This window comes from Mauremys mutica, chromosome 11, assembly GCF_020497125.1.
Source record: "Mauremys mutica isolate MM-2020 ecotype Southern chromosome 11, ASM2049712v1, whole genome shotgun sequence".
Lineage (NCBI taxonomy): Eukaryota > Metazoa > Chordata > Testudines > Geoemydidae > Mauremys > Mauremys mutica.
Window position 1 is genome coordinate 76,522,149 of NC_059082.1, and position 26,094 is coordinate 76,548,242.

General features: G+C 42.1%; 1 protein-coding gene and 1 long non-coding RNA gene across 27 annotated transcripts in view; one reads left to right on the forward strand and one right to left on the reverse strand.

Annotated features, from left to right (window-relative positions):
- Window positions 1-26,094, forward strand: part of SDK1 (sidekick cell adhesion molecule 1) — a 664,468-nt gene that overhangs the window by 492,010 nt on the left and 146,364 nt on the right. For 23 of the 26 annotated variants that reach the window (XM_044979056.1, XM_044979053.1, XM_044979052.1 and 20 more), the window contains 4 exons: window positions 6,905-7,041; window positions 19,025-19,172; window positions 20,047-20,187; window positions 24,338-24,519. In XM_044979056.1, coding sequence (XP_044834991.1) covers window positions 6,905-7,041; window positions 19,025-19,172; window positions 20,047-20,187; window positions 24,338-24,519 — 608 coding nt within the window. Of the gene's footprint in view, window positions 1-3,465; window positions 3,505-3,686; window positions 3,727-6,904; window positions 7,042-17,739; window positions 18,126-19,024; window positions 19,173-20,046; window positions 20,188-24,337; window positions 24,520-26,094 lie in introns of those variants that run through there. The other 3 variants (XM_044979075.1, XM_044979078.1, XM_044979076.1) reach the window with 3 other exon arrangements.
- On the reverse strand, window positions 13,388-17,882 carry LOC123343744. Its single transcript, XR_006572338.1, has 3 exons — window positions 17,472-17,882; window positions 14,123-14,208; window positions 13,388-13,471 (listed from the first exon to the last, which is right to left on the reverse strand). It is a non-coding gene; the product is annotated as an uncharacterized LOC123343744 (long non-coding RNA).

Here is a 26,094-nt window from a genome sequence, read left to right on the forward strand (position 1 = left end):
CCACAGACTTTGTGTGACCCTGGGCCGTTTAATGTTTGTTTGACTCAGTTTTCCCATCTGTAAAAGGGGAATGTTACATAACCCTTGTAGACCTCCCTCTGAATGCTCACCAGGTTGCTGTGTTTGGCCTCCACCTCAAAGGACTCCCTGTGCTTTAGGCTTCCCTTGATCTGAGTAGGCTGCAGCCCTGTTTCTTTCTTTGGTATCCTTGGCACATTTCCTAGGCACAGGAGCTCTGTCCATTACCCCTTATAGAAATGGGACCATGAGGCCTAGCTGCTCGATGCACCAGGACCAAGTCTAAGCTCCCATATTTCTAATAGTATAAGCACATCTGCTCCCAGAATTCCACCCTTGTGGGCACTCTGGAGTTACAGTTCACCTCTTCAAGGACACATGATGGGTTCAGCACATAACATACAGACTTTGCAAAGATTTCTAAACACAATTACTCTTTGCTTTAGCTAGCACAAGAAATATATAATTCTAGACAAAACAATAAAACACATGCTTCCCTGCTTCAGCTCTCTGACTACTGTTTTGCATTCTCTGAGCATAGACCAAAATCATCTAAGATTCACCCCACTTTCTGCACGTCTTCTCCTCCTAATCATGAAGTGTGTGTCTCTCTCCTGTCAGAATGTTTCCTTCTCCTCACTTCCAAAATGGCTAGTGAGAGATTCTGCCTTTTATAACCTCCCATCCCCTTTGTCAGATGACCCTCTGCTCAGCCTTATCAAATAATCAGAGTACCTCATCAGGTGATCCGTTGCTTAGTAACCTCTCCCCTGGAATTCAGACCGGAAAACTGGTGTGCCCTGGGTAGCAGCCAACTCTTTGTCCAATGGGGTGCCATTTGAATGAATGATTGTCAAAGTTAAATGTCCTTCTGTTATTAGCCTTGTGCCAGGTGCATGAATTTCTCCTTTTGCACATTTTGGATTTTAGCTCAATATGGAGACAAAAGATAGCAGATAAGACAACCAAGTTCCACATTCAGAGTGGATTTTGAAGTCTGGTACAGATATACAGAAAATCCCCAATATCAACCACAATTCATAAGCTACACGTTGACAGATTCCCTGAATCATCACAAGGAATGAAAAAGCTTCCTTCTCTATCCCTTTGTCAGTCTTGTCTATTTAGAATATAAGCTCTTTTAGACAGGAGCTATGTGGATATGTGGTGCCTAGCATAATTGGTCCCCTACTGTGATACAAATAATAGATAACATTAATTAGTGCAAACAGTCTGATTTGACTCTGGCCAAACTTGTAATTTCTCAATACAGCCATGATATAGGCTTTCAAGAAGGCACACTCACCTGACTGTTCTCTGTAGGGAGTACACTAATCATTCCTGTGTTGGGAGTTTGGTCAGACAAATGGGAAAGCTCTGAACAGAAGACAGGCTCTTAATTTAATATGTTAGAAACATTTATGACAATGCCATCAAGGCAGTGTGTTTTGTTAGATTTCCTACCTTGACTTCCTAGTAAGTTGTTGGATCCATCAGCTGAGCTCCAGATTTAACTGGTGTATGGTGGATCTGACTTAGGAAATCATTCATGAGTTAGGAGCAAAGCTTTTTTATAAATTGACAAGAAGGCTTGTTTAATTTCAGTCAATCTCTCTAATTACCTGCTCTTGGGCCATTCTTCTTAGAAATCTCTCCAACAACATGTCTGGTTTAGTTCCCATAGCAAGTAGTTTTCTTCTAACTAATTTTATAAGACACAATGTGTGTTTGCTGTGTAAAAATTTTTAGTTGCCCTCTGGCAGTTATGAGCTGACTCAAAATATTACTGTATTTGTTTCTAACATGTATCATCTGCAACTCTCTAACATTCTCTAGCCCTGTCACCATGACTGCACATTCATTCTTGTTTACATAGCCCCTATTTTAATTGCTTTGTCAGAGTCCCATCAGATGACCTCAGTGGCGCTCTCATTAACCTCAGACATGACAGTAAAAGGCAGATACAAAACTATATCACCATAGAAAGTCGTCTTGTGGAAGTTATGGAGAAAAGTGACCACACCTGACTCCTTAGCATGACAGGTGCATGATCTGAGCTCATGATATTTCTTATGTGAGATCTTCATATATTTCTATTTGTAGCTTAGGAGAGTGAGAAAAAAATCAGTTCTTGAATTAGACTGATGACAACTGTCCTAGGAATGTTCCATGCCCCACACATCATTATCCCAAGTCTCGCTCTCTTCCTTGGTTTGTTAGAGGCAGAATAGTCCTAGGTGGAAGTTCCTCTCAATCTAAAACACAGTTAAAATTATCATGCATGCACATGACTTTCAGTATGTTTAAGCAGCAAGGGAAAGCAATTTCTTAGAAAAGAAAAAAGCAGCACTCTCTTTGGGGGCATGAATATTCATGACAGTGATGGGGGATTCATTTATCATTGCCTTGCACGCTCTCCTCCTCCTTTGCCACCATCTCTTATGTACAAAGTGTAAGTGTTTTATAAAGTGGGGAATTAATATTTGTTAATCGCCACTTTTGTGCATTTGAGAGAGAGCAATACACTTCCCCACTCCAATTTCTTTTTAATTTTAAATGTTCATTTCTGGTCAGGTGTGTTTCTTACACACGCTCTGTATCCGCCTCCAGGGGCTTAAATCTGTGCACACCATCTGTTGCTAGACAAGGTAGGCCCTTAAGATTAAAGGAAATTATACTAGTGGTGCTAGGTGTATTGCATGAAAGTTACAGTTCATGGTGTTAGTGCTCTCTGGGAACAGAGCACACCTCCCATTTCCTTCATGCTGCTAACTAATTGTCCTGCATTTTAGCATTAGGTGTGAATCTGACAGAATAATCAACTAAACCAAATCCTAAGCAAAAACATGTTTAAACTCAGTTTATGCTTAAAAAGAACATTAGCTCACGTATCACTACTCCAACAAGTCTCTTGACTGCTTCCTTAATGGGTCTCTAGACAAGCTTGACAGTCTCCTTTTCAACTGTCAGAAAGCGATTTTAGGTCCCTGGACAAGTTTCAGCACAGAACTGAGAGTGAAAAAGGATATGTCCATTTTCCTCTGTAAAATCATTCAGTACATACCCTAAAGAAAAATGCTATCCTGCAAACTCTTCCCCAATAAGATAGCTTCTTATATCCCCAAATGAACTTAAATGCAACTCTCTACATTTACAAGAAAACAGGATTATCCAATCAATATAAATACTGGCAACATCCTTAATATGTTCAAATAATTGTTTATGAAGTGCTTAATAGGGTGGAAATGGTTGCAACCCCACCCCCGCTCCCCATAGCCACTGCTCTTATGCAATGCCCTGTGCTAGTGTCTTCTTCTGGAGGAGGCTGTGGCTGCAGCACATCTCGGCCCCATTCCCCACAGGGCCTTGTGATAGATAGAGGAGGTCTGTGACATCAGTGAGCAGCTACGCAACCAGCCACTTCACTCTCCTACCTTCAGCAGGTTCCTTTGCCAGCTTAATTGCAAATGTGCTTTCTGAACCAAGGTGCACAGGTTGATCTGGGGTTAGGATGAAATACAGCACAGGACCCTTAATGTGGTTTAATGTTTAATTCAAAAATAAATAACTCACCTTCTTCCTCCCACAAGAAATCTGAAATTCAGAGCATGGTTTGCACTGCTCTGATTTAAAGATACGGTCTGCATTGGAATCATTTGTATGTTTAGATGTGCCGGCGAAGGAGTTCGTTGTGCTTTTTAGAGAGCGGTAAATATCCAGCAGCTTAATGAATTAAGAAAATAAATGAGTACATTTGCTAATTCAAGAATGTCAAGTACAATTATGGCTTTTTGCTCTGACCAGCATGGGTCAGCAATAATGGATGTTGAGGAAGAATTTACAGTCAGCTCTGAGGAGGAGGAGAGGTAGATCAAATGGGTGATAATCAGCACTCCCTCTTCTTCTGCTTTCCCTGACTGGGAGATCTTAGCCCTTAGGGACTGAGATAGCAAGAAACAGAACTCAGGTTTATAAAATACAAAACAGGGATAGCCATTATATGTGTTGTAGATCAGCATTCAATGAATGCAGCAGAATTTGGTTTCCGCACCTCATTGTACAGCCTCCATCACTTTCAGCCAGTGAATCCAAATGAAGTATTTGTCATGGCACATGTATTTTTAGGAATTGCACTTTTTAATTGAGGTTGTGGGTTTTTTTTATAATGGTTTCATTTCGCATTTCCATGGAGTTTCTGCAGGCATTTTCACTACATTTTCTGCTTGGATGCTTCCAAAAATTCCTTTTATATGAGGGAAAGATTCTACCAATGACAGTTAAAAGCTTTCATCCACTGCTAATCAAGCTGTTTTGTAGCCTAAAAATACATATGCTAATTCTGATTACTAACTCTGTTTGGATAGTGTCAATGAGTATGAAAAATTCCATGTTAAATAATGTCTCCCATGTGTTTTACTTTTTATATGTTTTACTTCTGTGCGTTGCTAGGATAGCCTCGGGATTTTTAAAACAAGAAAAAGGAAAAAAATGTATTAACCAAGTTGTCTCGATTTAAAAAAAAAAAAAGTTTGAATTTGGCTTTTTCCACAGTAAGTCACAGTTCCATTCGCTGTTGCACTGTCAGCCATAGGAATCTCAGCATAAATTACATTTTAGAAACAGGACAAAACTGTGAATAATTTAGAGATCTATTTTATTTATTTGTTTTCCAGTGGCTACTGGTACGTATACAACTATCGAACTGCACGGTCTCAGTGCGTGGGTTTAGATTCATTAGGAACTGGGGAAAGGGAGAGCCTATATAGGATGGATGGGCTCCACCTAAACCAAAATGGAATCAGATTGCTGGCACTTAAAATTAAAAAGGTCATAGGGCAGTTTTTAAACTAAGGGCTGGGGGAAAGCCGACAGGTGCGGAGGAGCACAGGGTTCGGACACAGACATCCCTTACGGGAGGATCTATTAGTGGAGATTCACTATGTCCTAGTAAGGAGGAGAGGATGGAAGATGATAAAATACAGGTAGGATCTGATGAGAAACAGTTAACTGAAAAAAATCCCATTCAATTACATCATGTAATGGCAGACAGCTAAAAAGAGACAAGTTTTTAAAGTGCTTATATATCAGCGCTAGAAGTCTAAATAATAAGATGCTTGTACTAGAGAACCAAAGAAGTGCCACCATGGCTAAACAACAAAGTAAAAGGAGCAGTGAGAGGCAAAAAGGCATCCTTTTAAAAGTGGAAGTTAAATCCTAGTGAGGAAAATAAAAAGGAGCATAAACTCTGGCAAATGAAGTGTAAAAATATAATTAGGAAGGCCAAAAAAGAATTTGAGGAACAGCTAGCCAAAGACTCCAGTTTTATTTATTGGCTATTAATTTTTGAGTACATCAGAAGCAGGAAGCCTGCTAAACAACCAGTGGGGCCACTGGATGATCGAGATCAGGACTGGCTTTAGCAAGTGCGGGGCCCGATTCGAATACCCGGCAGCGGTCCAGGTCTTCGGCGGCACTTTGGCGGTGGGTCCTTCACTCGCTCCTGGTCTTCCGCGGCACTGAAGGACCCGACGCCAAAAAGCCACCGAAGACCCGGAGCGAGTAAAGGACTCACCGCCGAAGTGCCGCCAAAGACCCAGACTGCCGCCGGGTGAGTAAAAATTAAAAAGTTAGGCGCTCTTCTTTAGAGTGCGGGGCCCTCTTAGGTGCGGGGCCCGATTTAGGGGAATTGGCCTAAATCCGCACTGATTGAGATGCTAAAGGAGCATTCAAGGACAATAAGGCCATTGTGGAGAAACTAAATGAATTCTTTGCATCGGTCTTCACGGCTGAGGATGTGATGGAGATTCCCAAACCTGAGCCATTCTTTTTAGGTGACAAATCTGAGGAACTGTCCCAGATTAAGGTGTCATTAGAGGAGGCTTTGGAACAAATTGATAAATTAAGCAGTAATAAATCACCAGGACCAGATGGTATTCACCCAAGAGTTCTGAAGGAAGTCAAATGTGAAATTGCAGAACTATTAACTGTAGTCTGTAACCTATCATTTAAATCAGCTTCTGTGCCAAATGACTGGAGGATAGCTAATGTGACGCCAATTTTTAAAAAGGGCTCCAAAGGTGATCCCAGCAATTACAGGCCAGTAAGCCTGACTTCAGTACCTGGCAAACTGGTTCAAATTATAGTAAAGAACGAAATTGTCAGACAGATAGATGAACATAATTTGTTGGGGAAGAGTAAACATGGTTTTTATAAAGGGAAAGCTTGCCTCACCAATCTACTAGAATTCTTTGAGGGGGGTCAACAAACATGTGGACTAGGGGGATCCAAGGATATAGTGTATTTAGATTTTCAGAAAGTCCTTGACAAAGGTCTCTCGCCAAAGGCTCTTAAACAAAGTAAGCTGTCATGGGATAAGAGGGAAGGTTCTCTCATGGATCAATAGCTGGTTAAAAGATAGGAAACAAAGGGTAGGAATAAATGGTCAGTTTTCAGAATGGAGAGAGGTAAATAGTGGTGTCCCCCAGGGGTCTGTACTGGGACTAGTCCTATTCAATATATTCATAAATGATCTGGAAAAAGGGGTAAACAGTGAGGTGGCAAAATTTGCAAATGATACAAAACTACTCAAGATAGGATGAGCAGGGATGGTGTCCCTAACCTCTGTTTGCCAGAAGCTGGGGATGGATCACTTGATGATTACAAGTTCTGTTCATTCCCTCTGGGGCACCTGGCATTGGCCACAGTTGGAAGACAGAATACTGGGCTAGATGGACGTTTGGTCTGACCCAGTATGGGTGTTCTTATGTACAAGTCTGATGTTATATGAATGTCTAACCTTCTACAAGCATTAGACCAAATGAAGTGAAGATTGATTTTTCTGTGGGATTTATCCCTTCATTTTTTCTTTTCTTTTCTTTTTAAATAGAGAGCTGCCTCACTCCCCTCAGAATCTTCTGGCCATCCTGAATTCTTCATACAGCCACAGCGTGATGCTTTCCTGGGTGCGTCCCTTTGATGGAAACAGCCCTGTTCTCTACTATATAGTAGAGTTGTCTGAGAACAGTAAGTGGAGTCAATACATTGCAACCTCTTGTGTTTCTTAACTATTCAACCTTCGTTTCGGGCTTAGCTTTTACCGGAGCTAGTAATAAAATATTACTGCTATTTGCATATTCAGAGAGAAGTATGGTTTCTGCACAGGACTGGGAACAAGAACTCCTGAGTTTTAATCTAGATCAGGGGTAGGCAACCTATGGCATGCATGCCGAAGGCGGCACGCGAGCTGATTTTCAGTGGCAATCTTACTGCCTCAGTCCTGGCCACTGGTCCAGGGGGCTCTGCATTTTAATTTAATTTTAAATGAAGCTTCTTAAACATTTTAAAAACCTTATTTACTTTACATACGATAGTTTAGTTATGTATTATAGACTTATAGAAAGAGACCTTCTAAACCTTAAATTAGAGTCACGCAAAATCTTAAATTAGAGTGAATAAATGAAGACTCGGCACAGCACTTCTGAAAGGTTGCCAACCCCTGATCTAGATTAACATCACCTCCGAAAGGTTATGAAGAAAAACAGGTGATTAAAGTAATCAGCAAACCCGGACTCCGTCCCCAGATCTGCTAGTGAATTGCTGTATGATCTCAAGCAAGTCACTTAACCTTTCTACGCCTCAGTTCCCCATCTGTAAAATGGGGATAGCAATACTTTTTCTCTCACCCTCTGTCTGTTTTGTCTGTGTATTGGAAAAGAGATTCTCTCTTGCTTGGTGTTCATATGGCTCCTAACACAGTGGGGCCCCAATCTCAGATGGAGCCTCTAGACACCATGGCAATGTTAATAATTATTTTAATGGCTTACCAAAGATGCTGGAAATGGAGGTAACGATGCACTCTGCCTTCAAGACACCCATCCTTAATGCACATACATTTTCATATGTTAACTCCTGCTTTCCCTCTTCTGCTATTTTAACACCCTTCCTCTAAGTTGGCAATTGAGACTAGTGCCTAAAAGGATACCTAGCTTCATAGGTTGCAAAGGTGACCATTCTGAACTGTCACTCTTCACAATTCCCTTTTCCTGCCAGGCTGCCACTTCATGGCACTTTGTTTGCAGTGTTATCCAGGGACATAGCTAATTCCTCTTCAGAATTTGGCTCAGGGGTGAGGTGCACAAAGGGCAGTTATTTTGCTCCTCTTTCCCATTTTGGGGATCAGTTACCTTAGCGAGACTTTCTTGTCTCTACTACCCTGAGAATTGGAACGGCAGGCCCCAAAAAATGGATTTCCCATGGCAAAGCAAAAAGTGCTGCTTTTCTACCATCCGAAAGTTAGCTACTGCAAATCTAAAGGTAAATTGTGATGATTTCAGATCATCTAGTGAATAGCAACTTGTTTTGCTACATGGAGAACCTGGGGTTGGGATCACTCTTAAGACTCACTTTCTAGGCTGGGGTGTATGGCTCTTCAGACTTAAGGTTTCAGAATTGATGATTTTGACATCAACCAGGCAGAGTGCAATTATCCAATCCTAGCACAGCTTTGAAGTGCTACTCATAGCTATTGTCATGGAAGCAACTCTTGAGAAGATTCTTAATGGCTGATTCCCAGTCTATTTAGAATGGAGCCTCTTAGAACACTCTGGAACAATGTGTGGGTGCAATGTGATGCCTGCTAATTAGGTGGTCAGCCTCCTTCACCAGCTGAAGTTTCGTAGTGGCCTTCAGGTGTAGCCTTTCAGTATTCCACTCTGGTGGTCTGAAAGGCACCATCAGCTAGAAAACACAATAATTCAGCTTATAAAATATGTAAGACATTCAGCAAAGGTCTGAGAGAGTTCTGCAGAAGTCATGTGACTAATATCTCAGCACTCCACAGGATCCTCTGAACTCTTACACACAGTGAGATAGCTCCAATAATTTTTATCTGAAGGCATTTTAATCTACCACTGAGTGAATCTCATCACAAATCATAGATATGTGCTTGAGTAAGATGGATAACTGCAAAAAAATCCTCAAACCCCGTGCGTTCTATGAACTGAGTACCTTCTCTTCACTGAGAATTCTCTCTTCCAGGACCATTCTATACCGTACTTTGAGTTTTCACTGTTTGTTTTATCTACATTGCTTTTATTATTCTCACTTCATAATCACTTGTTTACACAGGGCAAAGGGGACTCTGAGTTCCTGAAAGTCTGTGCCCTTATTTCAGTCCTCCCCTTTTATGTATTAATACTCATGTGCTATCGATTCCAAAAGGACCATAAGCAATGTCAGCAGTGAGTTTGGTTTGTATCACTGATTTTAATTAGTGCACAGCTTCACTGTCTCCATTTCATTTCTTTTTGTAAATCTCGGAATGTATTGATTGAGTTATTTTCATCTGACGTGTATATGGTTTAGCCTTAGTTGGCACCTACCGATTTCCTACTGGAGGTAACCTTGGCACCGTGTCTCTTCTGTCTTTTTTTCAGCAGTGTTCCTGATCAATGCTGAGTTGTGATACTATACTGTTGCCATAGCTTTGTCTCATAAGTGTTTGTAAACAAATTCTCTCTTCGTTTTTCACAGAATATTTTCTTTACTTTTTTTTTCCTGCCTGTTCTTTTTGGGCCACAGGTGCCTTTTCGTATACAGAAAATATTGGGGATTTTTTGCATACGCTCTCCATGACCTCATTTGCTTGTATCTGTAGCTCTTTTACTATCAGCAGCAGTACAATATGTTAGGTATCCTATTTCCCATTTGTTGTTATATAGATGAAGATTGGTGGGGTTATTACTTTTCAGTTCCCGGTAATGCACAGAAGTCTTCTTTCTTGATTCTGTGCAATTTTAATACATGGGTTTCATTTTGCAGTGTTATAGTTGCCAAATTGGGTCCTGGATTTTGTTGATTTTTCTTTTGACTGTTGTGATTTGAATACATTTCTAATAGCTTTAACATCCATTGCACATTTTCAAGTACATACTGTGAGCAAATACATACTAAAGGTATCTGTTATAGAAAACTAGCTGGAGAAGGCTCAAAATAACGAGTGAAACTTTCAGGGGACTAATTACTAGCTCCACTGAAGAATGGCGTATTGCTCCACCTGGCATGGATTAAAGCTCTTTTCCATTGGTATCAGTGCAGTAAAAAGATGTAAACAACTGATTTTAATTAAGGGGGGAAATAGCAGCAGCTTGTGTAGATGGGTTGCAGGAAAAGCATCTGATTTCATTCACCTTGTTCACCGAATCTTTAAAACAAAGTGTGTGTACCGTGCAGGATACAGCAGTTTTCAAACTAATTAGTCACAATAGACCACCACCATGGGTGATTTGAGTCATAGGGCCTCAAACATGTTGCATTTGGGGAAAATGTATAGTTTGATTCATAAAAATAGATTTTCTGGGAAATGGTCCTTAAGCATTCAAACTACATGCATACAAGGGTAAGAACCCACATTCACAATAAACATTCCAAACAAGTGATTGTGTGGCTTACTGTGGATTTGTACTGGTATCATTCTGTATGCCTTCATAACACGGTTAGCCACTGCTATGGTGTACCTAGGAATTCTGTGTTGTATATATCTCTGAAGAGATCCATTCACGTTATTGTCAGGGTGTCAATGTTTCTGGAGTTAATCAAAAGTTACTTCTACTTGGTAGCTATCTGAGCAAGAGTCTGTGGAGCTTTGTTGGACGCAACTTAGGTGAAAGCCTGTATCTCTTTTACTGTATTCTTGAATATTTGGGCCTTGAGATATAATAGGATAACCCAGAGCTACTTCATAATGAGGTAAGGACCATATTAAATCTCTGCTCCTAAAAAAATATGCACACGCTTAACATTAAGTCTGTGTATAGTTCTACTAACTCAGTAGAATTACTCAAATGATTAAAAATAAGTAGTTGCGTAAGCCTTTGCAGGATCAGGGCTTAAATATATATGTCTTGAAGGCAGGGTCGGCGTTTCCATTAGGCGACCTTAGGCGGTTGCCTAGGGCGCCAGGATTCGGGGGGGGGGCATTTTGTGCGCTCCCCACGGGGCGCACGGGAGCTTCCGGTTCCACTCCTGTCACACCGCCGAAGAAGGACCTTCTGCCGACGTGCCGCAGAAAACAGTGGCAGGCAATTGAGCAGCTCAATGACTGCCGCTGTTGCCTGCGGCATTTCGGCGGAGGCGCCTTCTTTGGCGGCGCGATGGGAGTGGAACCGGAAGCTCCCCATGGGAGCGCACAAAATGCCGCCCCCTGAATTCTGCCTAGGGCACCAGAAACTCTGGCGCCGCTCCTGCTTGAAGGCTATTTGTTACGACCAAGACTCATTTCTACATAAGGCTTAGAGGATGGTAGTCCGTAAGGCCTTAGAGCAGGGGTGGGGAAACTACAGCTTGTGGGCCAGATCTGGCCTGCCAGCTGTTTTAAGCTGGCCCTCAAGCTCCCACTGGGGAGTGGGGTCTGGGGCCACGCCATGCAACTCCTGGAAGCCGTGGCATGGCCCTGCTCCGGTGCTCCAGCTGGGGTGCAGGGTCGGGATCTGCTCCACACAGCTCCTGGAAGCAGCGTCCCCTCTCTGGTTCCTATGCGCTCCAATGGCCCCCTCCGGCACTCAAGTGGGAGCTGCAGAGGCAGTGCCTGCAGACGGGGCAGTGTGCAGAGCAGCCTGGCCAGGCCTCCACGTAGGAGCCGGAAAAGGAACATGTCGCTGCTTCTGGGAGCTGCTTGAAGTAAGTGCTGCCCAAGCCTCTCCCCGCGTCCCAACTGCCTGCTCCAGCCCTGATCCCAGCCTGGAGCACCCTCCTAGACCCTAAACTCCTCATCCTCAGCCCCACCCCGGAGCCCTCAACCCCCTCCCCGCACCCCACTCCCCCCCAGCCCAGAGCCCCCTCCTGCACCCTGAACTCCTCATTTCTGGCCCCACCCCCAACTAGAGCTCTCATCCGCTCCTACACCCCAACCCCAATTTTTTGAGCATTCATGGCCCACCATACAATTTCTACTCCCAGATGTGGCCCTCGGGCCAAAAAGTTTTCCCACTCCTGCCTTAGAGGATAGTGATCTCAGACCAAGTGAAATCCCTAAAATTACATTGGAATAATGGACCCTATTGGATTCCTGCAGACTGTTGGAAGCCTTGAACTTGAATATTTCACATTCTCAAATTGTTATGAACACAGATGTATCTGGGGAGACAAGAGAAACTTCAGCACTTTCCAGTAGTGCAGGCTATACGATAGCATCTTGGAAAGGGGAGTGTAAACGGGTTGACTCACCCCTGCCGCGCCTCCTGCTGGTTGGTCTCGGAATTTCACTCAGGCCAGCCCTGGAGCGCCCTCGGCAGGCTGGTGATCCCCCTGTTCGCAGGCCCCCGTGTCCCTCCCTGGACCCGGTGCCCCTTTAACTATAATTGGGTCTCCCCCTCCCAGGGGAACCCCCACCCTACTACCCCCACTTTGCCTCAGTAGTGGCCACTGACAGTCATGGTCTAGCCCCAAACCCTGGGGCAGACTGCAGTATCAGCCCACTCATCACAGGCACAAGGGGTTTGGACCTGCTGCTTTGTCCTACCCCTGGGCTGCCCTCTGCAACTCCCAGTACCTTTGGCCCTTTGCTAGGCTGCAGCCTGGGGCTTTCCCGGCTGGAACTTCCCTAGCTCCTCAGCCTGTCTCCCAGCCCTGCTTCACTCAGGTATCTAGCCTCAGGCCCTAAGCAGCCAGGCCCATCTCTCTCTGCCTCCAGAGAGAGAGACTGTCTGGGCTCTGGCTTCCCTGCTTCTTATAAGCCACAGGGCTTCAGTTTGGGGCGTGGCCTCCAGCTGCAGCCACTTTCCCAATCAGCCCAGCTCTGTCAGGCCACTTTTAACCCCTTAAAACCCCGGAGAAGGGTCCACCCTGCTACAGGGAGGCATCGGAAATATATTCCAGAGCTATGGAAATCAGCTTTCTGCTAAGAAAACAATGGTTCTATATCAATAAACAGGAAGGAATAGGACATCCATTTTGAGTTAGGAAGTCTTTCAACTCAGTTGATATCCCCTAAGAACGGCAGGCAGACTTCAAATGTGTAGAAGAAATTCCTCTTGGTGAGTCACTTGTCTTAGGAAGGAATGTCACTGGTGTCAAATAAGAGCCTCCAAAACAGAAATTCTTTGACAATCAAAACAGAAGTTCTTTACCATTTGATTTCTTGACCTGTCAAGTATAGAGTCACTTTCTTATTTTCATGGCTCTTAATTTGAAAAAAGATAAGACAGCACTAATTCAAAATAGCCAGCATGTTTGAGCAGATTGACAACTAAATGAGAAACTTTTTCAGCCAACAGCAATTAAATTGGAAGACCGAGTGAGCGGAACCCAGAGTATGTTCTGGACAGCTTAAGTTAAATGAAAGATTAGCACTGTCTGCTCAATATAATGGAGGTTTATTTAATAGATTGACCTGGCAAGTCTTTTGTCATTGTAGAACTTCTCCAGGCTTTCTGGGTCAGGAGACTGACAGTAATCCCTGAAAGAAGGGAAAGTGGGTGTTGAAATTTTTATTGAAGGTTTTCTATGTCAAAATTGTCCTTCTACATGGTGAAACAAGTTTCTTTGTAATTCTGTTTTGGTTGTGCATTTAAGCTGAAAGAGCAGCCTTTCAAAGGGTTTAGTTTATTGATTGTCAAGAGAAGACTTGCTATTTAAATTTTAAAGATACTCTGCAAACCTGCTGTATCCGCTGCTCCATGAGCAAGCAAATCCTCCCCAAACCACTTTTCCTGTACAAATCAGAGTGCCCAGGAGATGAATAGGGTTCGTTTATATTAGTTTTCAGTTTAATCTCCCTTCCTGCCAGATCTTTTATCTTCCACCAGGAGAGGAAAAAGAATAAATAAAGTATTCTACAGATGCAGTATATAAACAGAGCAGAGCCCCAAGGTGCTGAGGAGATTAATAGGCCCCGTTGTTGAATCAAACTGTTCACTAGATCGAACTGTTTGGGTTAAGCACTCTCAAGTGGTGTTTACACTAGCAGTAAACAAATGAAACTGAATTGTTCCAGGAAATGGACCAGTGCGGATTAGCTCATTTAAGGGCATTCAGCATTCTTGTTTGTGTGTGCTTTTCCATTTTCTTGATTAAGTGGCTTCAGGGAGCTTACTAAAGTCAGCCATACCTTAACTCCTGCTTCCCATTAATTTTCATTGTGCACTTGGGTGTAGTGAGATGAACAGTTGTTTGGCCACGGTCATAGGAGAAGTTCTATGAAAAGCAAAGTAAAGGGTGCAAAGAGAGAACTTAGCCTATGGTTTGCATAGTAAATATGAGTAAGCATATTCTCATAATGTAGATTTCTATCAAGCTCTTGTAGTCAAGATCACTGTTAGCAAGCCTTTGCCAAACAAACACCACCTGGTGTGAGAAATCTACTCTTCTGCAAGTATCTATCCAGGATTCCTACTACTTGCTGTGTCAGGAATCACATTAAGACGACTTTGCTCTCAGAAAGCTATTACTATAATAAATATATTTTGAATAATTAAAAGATGCAGCCTTTGTAGCCCAACTGGCATCAAGCCTGTTTTAACTTGTTAAAGAACCAGCCAGCAAAGCACTGAATTAGTGATTTGTATGTTGGTGACATTTAACACATTTGGGACATCTCATCTTCATTTGCAGGCAGTGTATGGCTTCATCTAGGTGATCTGTTAGGGACTGCAGTGCAATTCTGAACCATATGCACAGATATGTTGCCAAAATTTCTGGCTAGTTCCTCAGTTGTTTTCAGAAATGTTTGTAATTTTAAGCGTGGAACGTGAAAACAGCTGGTATTATTAAAAACTGAACAAGTCTTTAAATCCGCTGACAAGAACCAAATGTCACCTCTTCTTGACTGCCCCAGTCGAGACTTGGGGGAGAATATATGACACCATGCTATGTAATAGAATGCTAAACTGTATATATGTTCAGCCACTAGGTGGCACTGTAACACACATTATTTAAGCTACCCTCAGCCATACCTGGCAGAGCATTAAAGGAACTTTTAGTGAACAGCTGGTATGTCCCTCTCTGAGAAGAAAGCTCTGTGGCCACTTTATATCTAATACAGAAGCATGACCTGCTAGTAGCAGCCCTGCAACCTACCATGTACAAGAAATACATGATGTGGTGTCAGAAGTAAACTAGTGCCAGAGGAAAACAGAAACAGAAGGAACAAAAGCAACAGAGGTTGCAGGCTGGGGGAAAAAAAAGCAACAAAGGATCTCATCAACATGCCACTCTTCAATGCCTCAGAGTTTCAGCTTTGACAAACGTTCACAATGGACAGACAGGAAGCAGTATTTTGCATGATTATCAGTTGCTACAAAACTCTATAAGGAAAATGAAGAATTTATGCTATTGGGAAGCAGGAAGAGCATCTCTTTAAATCCTTTGCCTTTACTGAAGACCGTCACAAAGATGATTATGAAGCATTCTGGCTATGTTTGATGCATACTTTGTCTCAGAAACAAGTGGTGTATGAAGGAGCATGTTTTCATCAAGAGATTTCAAGGACCTGGGGAAAATGTTGAATATTTTTAGGTTCTGCATGCATTGGCTGAAAACTGATTTTGGAACTGCAAAACATGAAAATATCAGAGACAGGCTTATTAGTGGGTTAAAAGATAAAAATTTGTCACAGCAGGTGCTATTTAAAATAGACTTAACTCTACACACATCTATTCAAATAGCAAAGCTGTCTGAGCTGCTGAGACAGCAAAACCAAGAGCAACTTATCAAACTTGAAAAATAATAAACTATCTTGGATGCTGTTAACAGATGCAGTAGGACTGCTACAAGTCATTACCATAAGAACCCTGAGGCAAGGGAAAAGAACTTCCAGGTTATGAGGGACATATTCTAGTCAAACACCAAAGCCTTTTATCCAAAATGTGGAAAGTCATATCCCATGAGATGAGGCATGTCCAGCTAAAGGTGCAAGGTGTAATAAATGTGCAAAATATGGATATTTTGCAGCTGTTTGCCACACTAAATCCAGGAGCTTCATATTACGGATGATGAATAGTCGTTATTTCTGTGGATCTATCATGTGTGATGACTAATGCTAAGATTTTTGTCATGGATATTTTTAGTAAAAGTCATGGACAGGTCACAGGCAATAAAGAAAAATTCATGGAAGCCAGTGACCTCTCCATGACTTTTACTAAAAATATCCATGACAAAATGGGGAGTTCAGCTTTGGGGTCCCCACATGGCCCTGCAGTGGCTAGACAGCTGCGGGGGCCTGCTCGAAGCTCCAGGGTCCCCTACCAGCTGTGGTGGGCTCGGAGTTCGGGGGGTTGGGGGGAGGTTGACCCTGTCAGATTTTGTGAATTCCGCCACCTCTGAAAAAATTGTAGCTTTAGTGATGACAAAGAGCCTGTCTAGAGAGTGAAACTTAATATGCATGGAAAGATTTTAAAATTGACTCAGGAGCAGATGTCAGAGTTATCTCTGAAGGGACTTACAATAACCTTCAACCCCACCCTCACCCCCGGAGCTGAAGTTACCTAACAGTTCTGACTTGTCCTGGAGGTATTTTGAACTGCATGGGTCAGTTCACCACAGAAACAATAGCTTTACATTCAGAGTGCATGTGATCAAAGACTAGAGTTACCATATTTCAGATTCCCAAAAAGAGGACACTGCCGGAAGGGAGGGATGGCATAGGGGGTACAGTTGGAGGTGCTAGAGGGAGAACCTGTGGTGGGGGTTCTCACAGGTGTTGCTTCCTATCATGGTGTGAGGGCAGCTGGTGCAAGCAGTGACAGTTGTCAGTCAGCACCTCCCTGTGGGACCTCCTCCCCAGGGCTGGGAGTTGGGACCTGGGTGGGTGGGATTCAGCTGTGGCTTTTGGGGGAATCGACCAATCAGCTGCAGGTGGAGGGGAGGGACCAGTTAGGAAGTGGACCAATCAGGGCTCTTTCTGAGCAGCCGCTTGTCTGCTCTGCAAGAACCCCAGACATTTCCTGATATTTGAAAAGTCACCTGAACAGAGAGAGGCTCAAGAAGAGGCTGTGTCCAGGAAAACCTAGACATATGGTAACCCTATCAAAGACCAACAACCTTCTTAGGCATGATAGCCATGATGGGCCTAGTGAAAAAGGTAGAAGAACTCGACAGAGGAGTTTGAAGATATTGGACTTTTGGAAGGAGATCCAGTACAAATAAACTTGAGAGACAATGCTGAACGATGTAGTGTACAAACACCTCTACCAGACAGACTTTGGAAGAGACTAACTCCAGATTTATGCTAATTCAGAAGACATCATTACCTGATCATACTGGTCTGTTTTCCAAATGCATAGAAATAATTAACTTGAAAGACAAAGCATGATGCAGTGTTGTTAAGCTCAAGTGCACTTTTGCTCACTTTGGTATTCCAGAACAACTAGTGACACAATGGACTACAATTCAGTGCAGCAGAATAAGTCATTCCAAACGAAATATGATTGATCATATTACTAACAGTCCACATTACTCACAAGTGAATGGAGAGGCTGAGAGAGTGGTAAAAACAGTCAAGAAAATCCTACTGCTGGAAGAGCCATTTCTTGCTCCAAGTTACAGATAACAGCAAGAGCAGCTACTGGGTCTAGTTCTACACAACTTCTGCTGGGAAGACCACTCAGCACTGCTGTTCCAACCTGAGAGAGTCTTTTCCAAAGTGGCCAGACATGAAGAGAGTTGCCAAATTGGATAAAAAGGAGAAAAGAAAAAAAGATTATGAACACTTTTACAACAGGCAGAACTCAGAACTGCCACGTCTAGAATCTGGTGACTGAGTTCATGTCAAATTGGAAAGAAAAACTTCAGCTGTCATAAAGAAAAAGAATTCGGTGTTCAGAAGATATGTGATGGAAGCCAACAGTGAAGAGTTCAACAGAAACTGCCAACATCTACAGTTTGTTCAGAACTGAACAATCAGAAAATTCTACAGATGTCAGACATAGAACAAGACGATGATGAGTCAAAGATTCCAAACTGAACATAGCCAATTGTTGCAGCAAATGGACAGCCAGATGACTAAATTGCTATGCATTCAGATCATGTAATTAGAAAACCAGTATGATTCAGTGACACTTAACAGATTAATCTCTTCTGAACTTCAAAGCATGATCGTGTAAATTTTGTAAATGGTAGGAATGTAGAATTTAAGGGGGAGATATAATGGAATGCTAATCTGTATTGTACTAATCTATCACTAGGTGGCACAGTGTATACCATACTTTATTTAAGCTAATCTCAGCCACATCTGTTCACTATAAGGAAGGAGCTCTATGGCCACTTCATATCTGGTACAGAAGTGTGACCTGCTAGTAGCAGCCCTGCAACCTACTGTGTACAAGAAATATGACATGCTAAGGTGAAAAGATGACAGAATATTTAATTTCCAACATATCTCATTTTTCACCTCTGAAACTTGGGAATGTAATTCAGACAGCAGAAAAGCTCAGTGTGTGAAGTATATGAACTGACAGTGGAGGTTTTACACTACTGCCGGAGCAGTTTATTCCAAGGAGCCAACCTAAGAAATTATTAGACTGAATATAAGACAATACATCTGTAGAAAACATCCAGGCATGTAGAAGCCTTCCCAGATCTTGCAGCAAAGAGCTAATTTGGCTGACAGAGTCACTCTTCCACACCTGCTAGAAAGCTGGGTAGAAAAATGTTGCAGACTAGCTGCGAATTTCATTACAGCCCTTCAGTCAGAGATACTCATAGGTGTGGTGTGTAATGGACTGCTAAACAGATGGGTCGCGAAATACACAGCCCATCTGTCTTTATTATGCTCATTTCCTTTTATTAAAATGTTAATGAATACAGTTTTTAGTTATTACAGTGACAAGTGTAGCATCCCTTTCCAGTAGACAGATGTGCAGTCTACCTAACCATGGGGGTAGATAGGAAGGTTTCTTTTGTTCCTCTGAGGAAAGAAGTTAAAGGAAGCATATTGCAGTCATAGATATTCACTTTCTTAAGGGCTTCTAACAAGCACCTCAATATTATTAACGTGTGTGTGTTCCTCCACCAGACTCTCCCTGGAAAGTGCATCTATCAAATGTTAACCCTAAGATGACCAGTATCACTGTGAGTGGATTAACTCCAGCCCGTACCTACCAATTTAGGATGTGCGCTGTTAACCAGGTGGGCAAGGGCCAGTATAGCACTGAGACCAGCAGGTAAAGTAAAAGTAGATCCCTATGTAAAATGCACAGCATGTGAAGTAACCCCTAATCTGTCAGTTGTTCAGAATTGTTAAAATGAAGTTACCTTTTGTACCACAGCGTGGGGATGTGGGCAGTCAGCGGACAGCCCTGGTTACATGAAGTGCCTAAGAACTTTGTGCAGTATTTAGCCATACTGGCAGTTAGCACCAGCAGCACATTCTGCATGCATTGGGGACAGAGGTGCATCCATCTTTGCAGAGTAACAATCAAACAGGATCATAGAAGGAGATGAAGTGAATGCATGTAGGGCCAAAATATTTTTTCCTGTTTAAGACTCAGTGGTTAACTCTGGACTGGGCAGAGCACTCACCCAGTCACTGCATGTCACTTCTATAATTACTTCAGTTGTGCCATAGAAAGATGGCTTCATCAAATTTAGTTTCAGATGCATCCCCCTACCTTTATAAACCAAAGCTTGCTATGAGCATGAATTGTAGAACAGCTGAGGTTTAAATGGCTTTTTCAAAATGTAAATGTTTGATATGAAAAATATTGAAAGAGTCAAAGGAGTCACAGATTCTGATCTGAGCTCTAACTCATTCAGGCTTGTAATGTTTTCATACAGTTGGAACAGCATGGGGGATTCAGACAGAATAAGGTTACCTCAGCTGTCCTCCTTGTTGCTTGCTTAACTGATTTTCTATTATGTTGATTTGTTGTAACTATTTCATGCAAAGTCATCAGTAGTTTGATCAGCATTAAGCTTCTTTCTAGTCTTTGGACTTAAGTAAATAAAGCTGGTTCACATTTAGTGGACACAAAATAAAATGCTAGAGCTTTCTTTTTCTCGCAACGCCCACATCCCATCACATTCTTTTGTGCTTAGATTGATGTTACCTGAAGAACCTCCCAGCGCTCCTCCTAAAAACATAGTAGCGAGTGGACGTACCAATCAGTCTATCATGGTTCAGTGGCAGCCTCCTCCTGAAAGTGAACATAATGGGGTTCTCCATGGGTACATCCTAAGGTAAGTGACTTATGCTCTGGCTTAGAGGGATCTTAATATAAAGTCTGGCGCTAAATGTCTTAGTGTGTTAGAGATGGACATCCTAGCGGTGTGATACAAATAAAAAAGAGAGAATGTTTTAAAAGACAATATCTAATTCTGTTCTAATTTATCATTTGATATTATTTGCACAGTGCCATGTGTGCATAGTGCTTTGCAGACAAATAAGACTCCCTACCACAAGGAGCTCATAATTTAAGTCAGACATGTCACACAAGTGGAACAGTGGCATTCTGGGTTCTGGAGGAACAAGGATACTGCCAATAAAGTAGAGAGGATGTGACAGATCAGGTGAGCCATGGCCAGATTAAGGTTTGGAGTTAAAAATAAATTAAGTAAATAGTCTTTCTGCAGCCCAGCTATACTAAATCAACGTAAAGGGACTTCAAATGGGTAACTGAAAACCACTTATTTAATACAATCTTTCCACTTCTCTATGGAGAGGGTGTGGTTCCTAAAACAGAGTATGATCAGATTGAGAGACTTCCCAGACCACATTCATTTTCTAGTCTCTTTGGGAGTCAGTAACCAGTCCAACTGGACTCAGTGATTATATGGTTCCCAGGTGGCTCCCTAATTGTCCCTGCAGTGAGAGCAGGCAGCCGTGGCATTCCCTCTGCTCAGGAAGGCCTTGTCTACACAGTTCTTTTCTGGGAAATCTAAGATTGTACAACCACTGGTATAGTACCAAGCAAGGTTGGAGCCCCAGTTTAGACGGAATACAGGTGTCTGGTGGCATTTTTACTAGTCCTCTAAATCTGCTAAAGGATATGGTGGTAAAAGTGCTAGTGCCCTTTTTACACTAGTGTTACCACTTTGCTACCATTTGATGGAGCTGCTTTGGTGGTATTGCTGAGGGTGGAAATTTCCTGCCAAGCCTAGTGCAGACACAGCTGAAGAATGTTAACCATTTCCCTGTCACCCAAGCAATGAGGTCTGTATGCCCAATCAGGAGGATACAACAAGGTGGTTTATATAACTCTTGACTATATTCCTGCACCCCAGCCTTCTTACCTGGCAGATTTTCAAATGTCAATTTGTAAAAAAATATTTTTTAAAGTGAAAAGATGTGTACACAACACATACCGTATTTGGTGAGCTCTCTCTATGGTATGCTTTCTCCACCACTCCTTTTTTATTGTCATCTTTTCGTGTGTTATATCTATTTTATAGACTATCTGCTCCTCTGGGCAGGGATTTGTCTGCAGCAACTATGGTGTCATACACATCTGTGGGTCCGTCTATAAATAACAAACTGTAACTGTAGGCAACACTGTTTGCACGCCATCAATCTTGGCCAGTTTACTACATTTCTTGGTGAAAGCCTGTGAATCAAAATTGCAATATGCCAAAGACTGAAGCTGAAGCTTTGAGTTCAGATGGATTGCTGGGGAAAGCTGCAGGCCCGTATTCTCTACTGGGCACAGATATAATGGGGAGCTGGTTGCAGCTCCCTGATTCAGAGCTCTGGTTGTGGTGGAACAGGAGGTGTCCTGCTCTTTGCTTACACTACTGAGGTCCCTAATGGCAGCATAGTGTCCTGTTTGGTGGAACTCAGCTCTGCCATGCCCCTTTCTGCCCCTACTATGTCCCTTCCTCCCCATTTACTTGAGGGTTGGTGAGGGAGGTTATTTTAGAAGATTTCTCCCTACAGAGGAAGATGGCTTCACGTGTCCGGTTGGTAAGCAACCTTGGTGGATCAGAGAATCTGTTACCATTTTCTCTGGTGCTGAAATACTATTGAATGAGTGGGATCAAAAGGCATTCTAGTGGGACAGCTAGTCCATTCCTTTGCTTTGTCACAGGATTGGTTTTGTTATTCCTAAACCAGCCCTAATAGATTGGTAGTTAGTCTGCCCTTAAATACCTCTGGAGATAGCAATTCTGCAGCCTCCCTACCCTTCCCAGCCTGTTCTACTGTCTGACTCTTTCATATAACATGGTGACTAATTTGTAGGTTAAACATTTCCTTCTGCAGCTCATGCAAAATTAGCATAATTGATCCCTGTCCTCTCTTTAACATCCCGTTTCTTAATAGTAGAGAGCTATCCAGTCCATTGTCATCAGTCTGTACGAGTTTGTTGAAAACATTCTTTAGACATTTAAATTATTGTCTAGGCTCCTGAGTAGGGAAACAAACCATTCAACAGGAATTTAAAATTGTAACAAAACTTTCCCCTGTAATATTCCAGGGTTGTTCTTGGGATTCAAAATGTGAGGGTTACAGGAAGGTATCTGCTGTTGAAGGGATTTTCTGTACTAGTTTCAGCTGAGTTAGACTACAGTAGCTCTGTATTAAAGGTGCCTTTTGAAATTAAGGCTGTGAAAGACCCACGATAACATCAGGTCCATTGCTCTGTCTTTGCAGCATAGAATCCCACCATAGAGGATGTATTGGACTTAAACTGACAGAATGCCTGATCTTAAAAATGAAGGTGCACTGCACAAAGCCTGTGCAATATACATCAAAGTATATATATGGTGAGAAAAATCACTAGGACATAACATTTCTGAACTGGCCTTTTTCCTCTGCTCTTTTTCTCACCAGCAGAGTGTTGTTTTTATAGGGGTGTCATGCTAAGAGCACGGTAGATTAGACCATGGGAGCACTCCACACTTTGACTGCTACCTGTGAGAGAAAACAGAGTGCTGAGCAAAGAATTGACATTGCCAAGATTCATACAACCTTCCTATCATCCCATAAGTGAAGGAAGGGGAGGTCTTGCATTGAATGGAGGCAGAGAGAGCCACCTAATAATCCCAGGGGGAGATCCTGACATTGCTTTGCTATATTTGCCTTGTGATTTTCTGTTAATATTTCATGGAGCTATGCTGCTGTAGTCTCAATACAAAACATGACCAAGTCAGGAAGCCACACTGCTCTCCCAACTCTTTGGGATTGTCTGTATCACTGCTATTGGGTGATCAAGAGCTGCACTGACATCTCTGTAGGAACAACAAAATCTCTGAGAATTAGGCCTTGTCTAAACACAGGGATTGCGCTGATTAAATTTATATTGGTTTAAAAATCACACCGTAAATGAACCAATGAAACTTTCTCATGTAGATAAGCCTTTAGTTATTGCTAAGCAGGGGCTGACTTAAAACAGCATAAAAATAGTATGATGAATAAAAATCCAAACCTTCCCATAGTTGCCTTTTCACAGAATAGCAATGCTTCATTTGCAAGTCATAATGCCGTTTGGTCTACTTATTTCTGATATGTTGATTAGCATATTGTACGTATCTACTACACAGCTTATTCCTAAAGGGAAAAAAGCAAACAGTCTCACTCAAATTTCCAAGGCTTGTTTGAGAGGAAATGATAATTATAGAAAACAATGGATTCTCAGAATGCAAAAGGACACACCAAAAAAAGGCTCTAAAATATGCATCCAAATCAATTCTATTTTCCATAACTCCTCCTACAGGGAAATGTATTCAGTTGCTCCACCTCTTTGGCAGAGGTTCATCACTATATAGATAGAGCTATATTACTGATCCTCATTTGGCAAACTGTTTCATCTCCGTATTACCATTCTTCTAATTCCCACTCTTTAGCAAGACCTTCAGTCCCTAGGCAACCCCTGTTTCAGGCCTTGTTATAATCATTCTGTGAAAGTGGATTCCTGATGCAGGCTTGAGCTGACAGTCCCTTTGACCAGAAGGCCTGGACGCTACTGAGATCTTCTTGCTTTTCAGGTTGAGGCTGAGGAAGAAAACATTTCTCAAACTGATTTACATCAGCACCCTGATAAAAATCCTGTCCGTGATATTTTTTATACTAAATCACAGCTTTTACTAGACAAGCCACATTTAAAAAGCTATAATTTTTCTACAGACATAACAGGATAAAATGCCAGTTTTGTTTAGCCCTGAGCATGTAATTTCAGTGAAATCAGATTATAAATACTATAGCAGTCAAGCAGGGTATGATCTTATCAGGGGTTAGTCTGTTGTTTTTGAGGACGTTCTATTATCCTTTGTATAATTCTGCAGTAAAAGTTTGAATATTGCATCTTCAGAGAGGAAGCGGTTTTGCCAGTCAGTGCATTTGCTATAATTGATGCCTTTTAACTGACTGCATTGAATTTTCCTTTTCTGTATGCAGGTATCGCCTGGCAGGCCTCCCTGGGGAGTATCACTATAAGAACATCACCAGCGCAGAGATTAACTACTGTTTGGTGAAAGACCTGATCATCTGGACTCAGTATGAAATCCAGGTGGCATCTTACAATGGAGCCGGGCTGGGAGCATTCAGCAGAGCAGTGACAGAGTACACTTTACAGGGAGGTGAGCTCCGCTCTGCAGCCTAAACTGCAAATCCTTTGCAGTCACCAATTTTTAGACAGAGTGAACAAATAGTGCAAGTGTTTGTCGTATGTTTCCCTGTATGAAGGAAAACATACTGTAGAGAAAGAGGATTCTACAGGAGAGGTTCAAGTGAGATAGAGGCATTTACAAAGAGGAAAAGGGAGCCAGAAGTCTTATTCTCATTTATACTAAAGCTCCTTTACACCTCTCTGGCAACATACAGGTGCCCTGAAGTGGGTGGAAATTACCTCTATAACAAAAGGGTTTGTAATTACTTTTACACCTCCTAAAAGGTGTGTTTACACTACTGGATCAGTCTGAAGAATCCTTAGCATAATCGAGAGTCAGGCCCTTAAGATTGCCATTAATTTCCATGATTGCAGGACTAAATTTTCAGCAATAGACAGTCTCATGATCTGTGCTTTAGTAGGTCATAAAAATAATTAAACTATTTGAAAAACTTACACGTTTTACAGTGCATGTTGGTTTTTAATCTGGGAAGTATATGTAATGGTTTGCTAATTGTTGATAGGTGTACATTATAATTTGAATACATGTATTGTGAGTGGTAGAGAGATTTTAAAAATAGACTACCCAAGTGCAGCACCAGTTTACCAAGACACTTAAAGAGCAAGAAAACAGTCCAAGTTATATCTCAGAGAATCTAAAGTCTTGCAATTTAGAAATAAGTAGACAACCTCCAGCCCTTTAAAATCTTTGTATCAGAGATGGACATGCATTTCTTAAAGTCTTCTGCTATTAGATAGGAGTAATATTATATATCCCAGTTCTCTACCGAGAATTGGTTTCTAAATGGAAAATCTAAAATCACTTTCATACATTGGTTTCCGTTCTCGTTTAGTTGTACAGTTCAAGCTATCACAGCACCTTGACCTTCCCTCTGCTAAGACCCAGGTTTCTGACTTCCGACTCTTTATTTAACCCTGCAGTTGACTCTAATGTTCCTTGATATGATAGCTGCTGTTATCTTTCATTAGTTCGCTGTGTGTTGTCATGTGTAGTGAGTCCTGCATTCAGTGTGACTGGTAGAAGTATTTATAATGCAGGACAATCTACAATGCCCTATTCATCTTTATGTAATTCTTACTTAGTACAGATGAAAAAGCTAGGTGTTCCCTTTTTAAGTAATTCACAATCGCAATAAATAGCTCCATAATGGATGTTGCCATCCCCTAATTTTCTTGCGGATATCCTCAGGCTTTCAACCCACTTTAAAAACAGTTTGAATCCTTTTCACATTTGGAGTTGAACAGAGGGGAGCTGCACAGCCCCAGTCTATCCTGAAGCAGAGTTAGTATCAGGTCTCCATACGTTAAGAAATGTATCATGTCCTATGCCACTCTCCCTGCAATGGGAGAATGTACAGACACCTGTTTGTGACCATTTCTCACTGCTGACTGTGCCTCCTAAACCAAACCAGCAGGAGATTAGGAACGTAAATCAGACCATGGGTGGAAACTATATCTTGTACAGAGCGGGCTCCAGGCACCAGCATTCCAAGCTTGTGCTTGGGGCGGCATTCTGCAGGGGGCG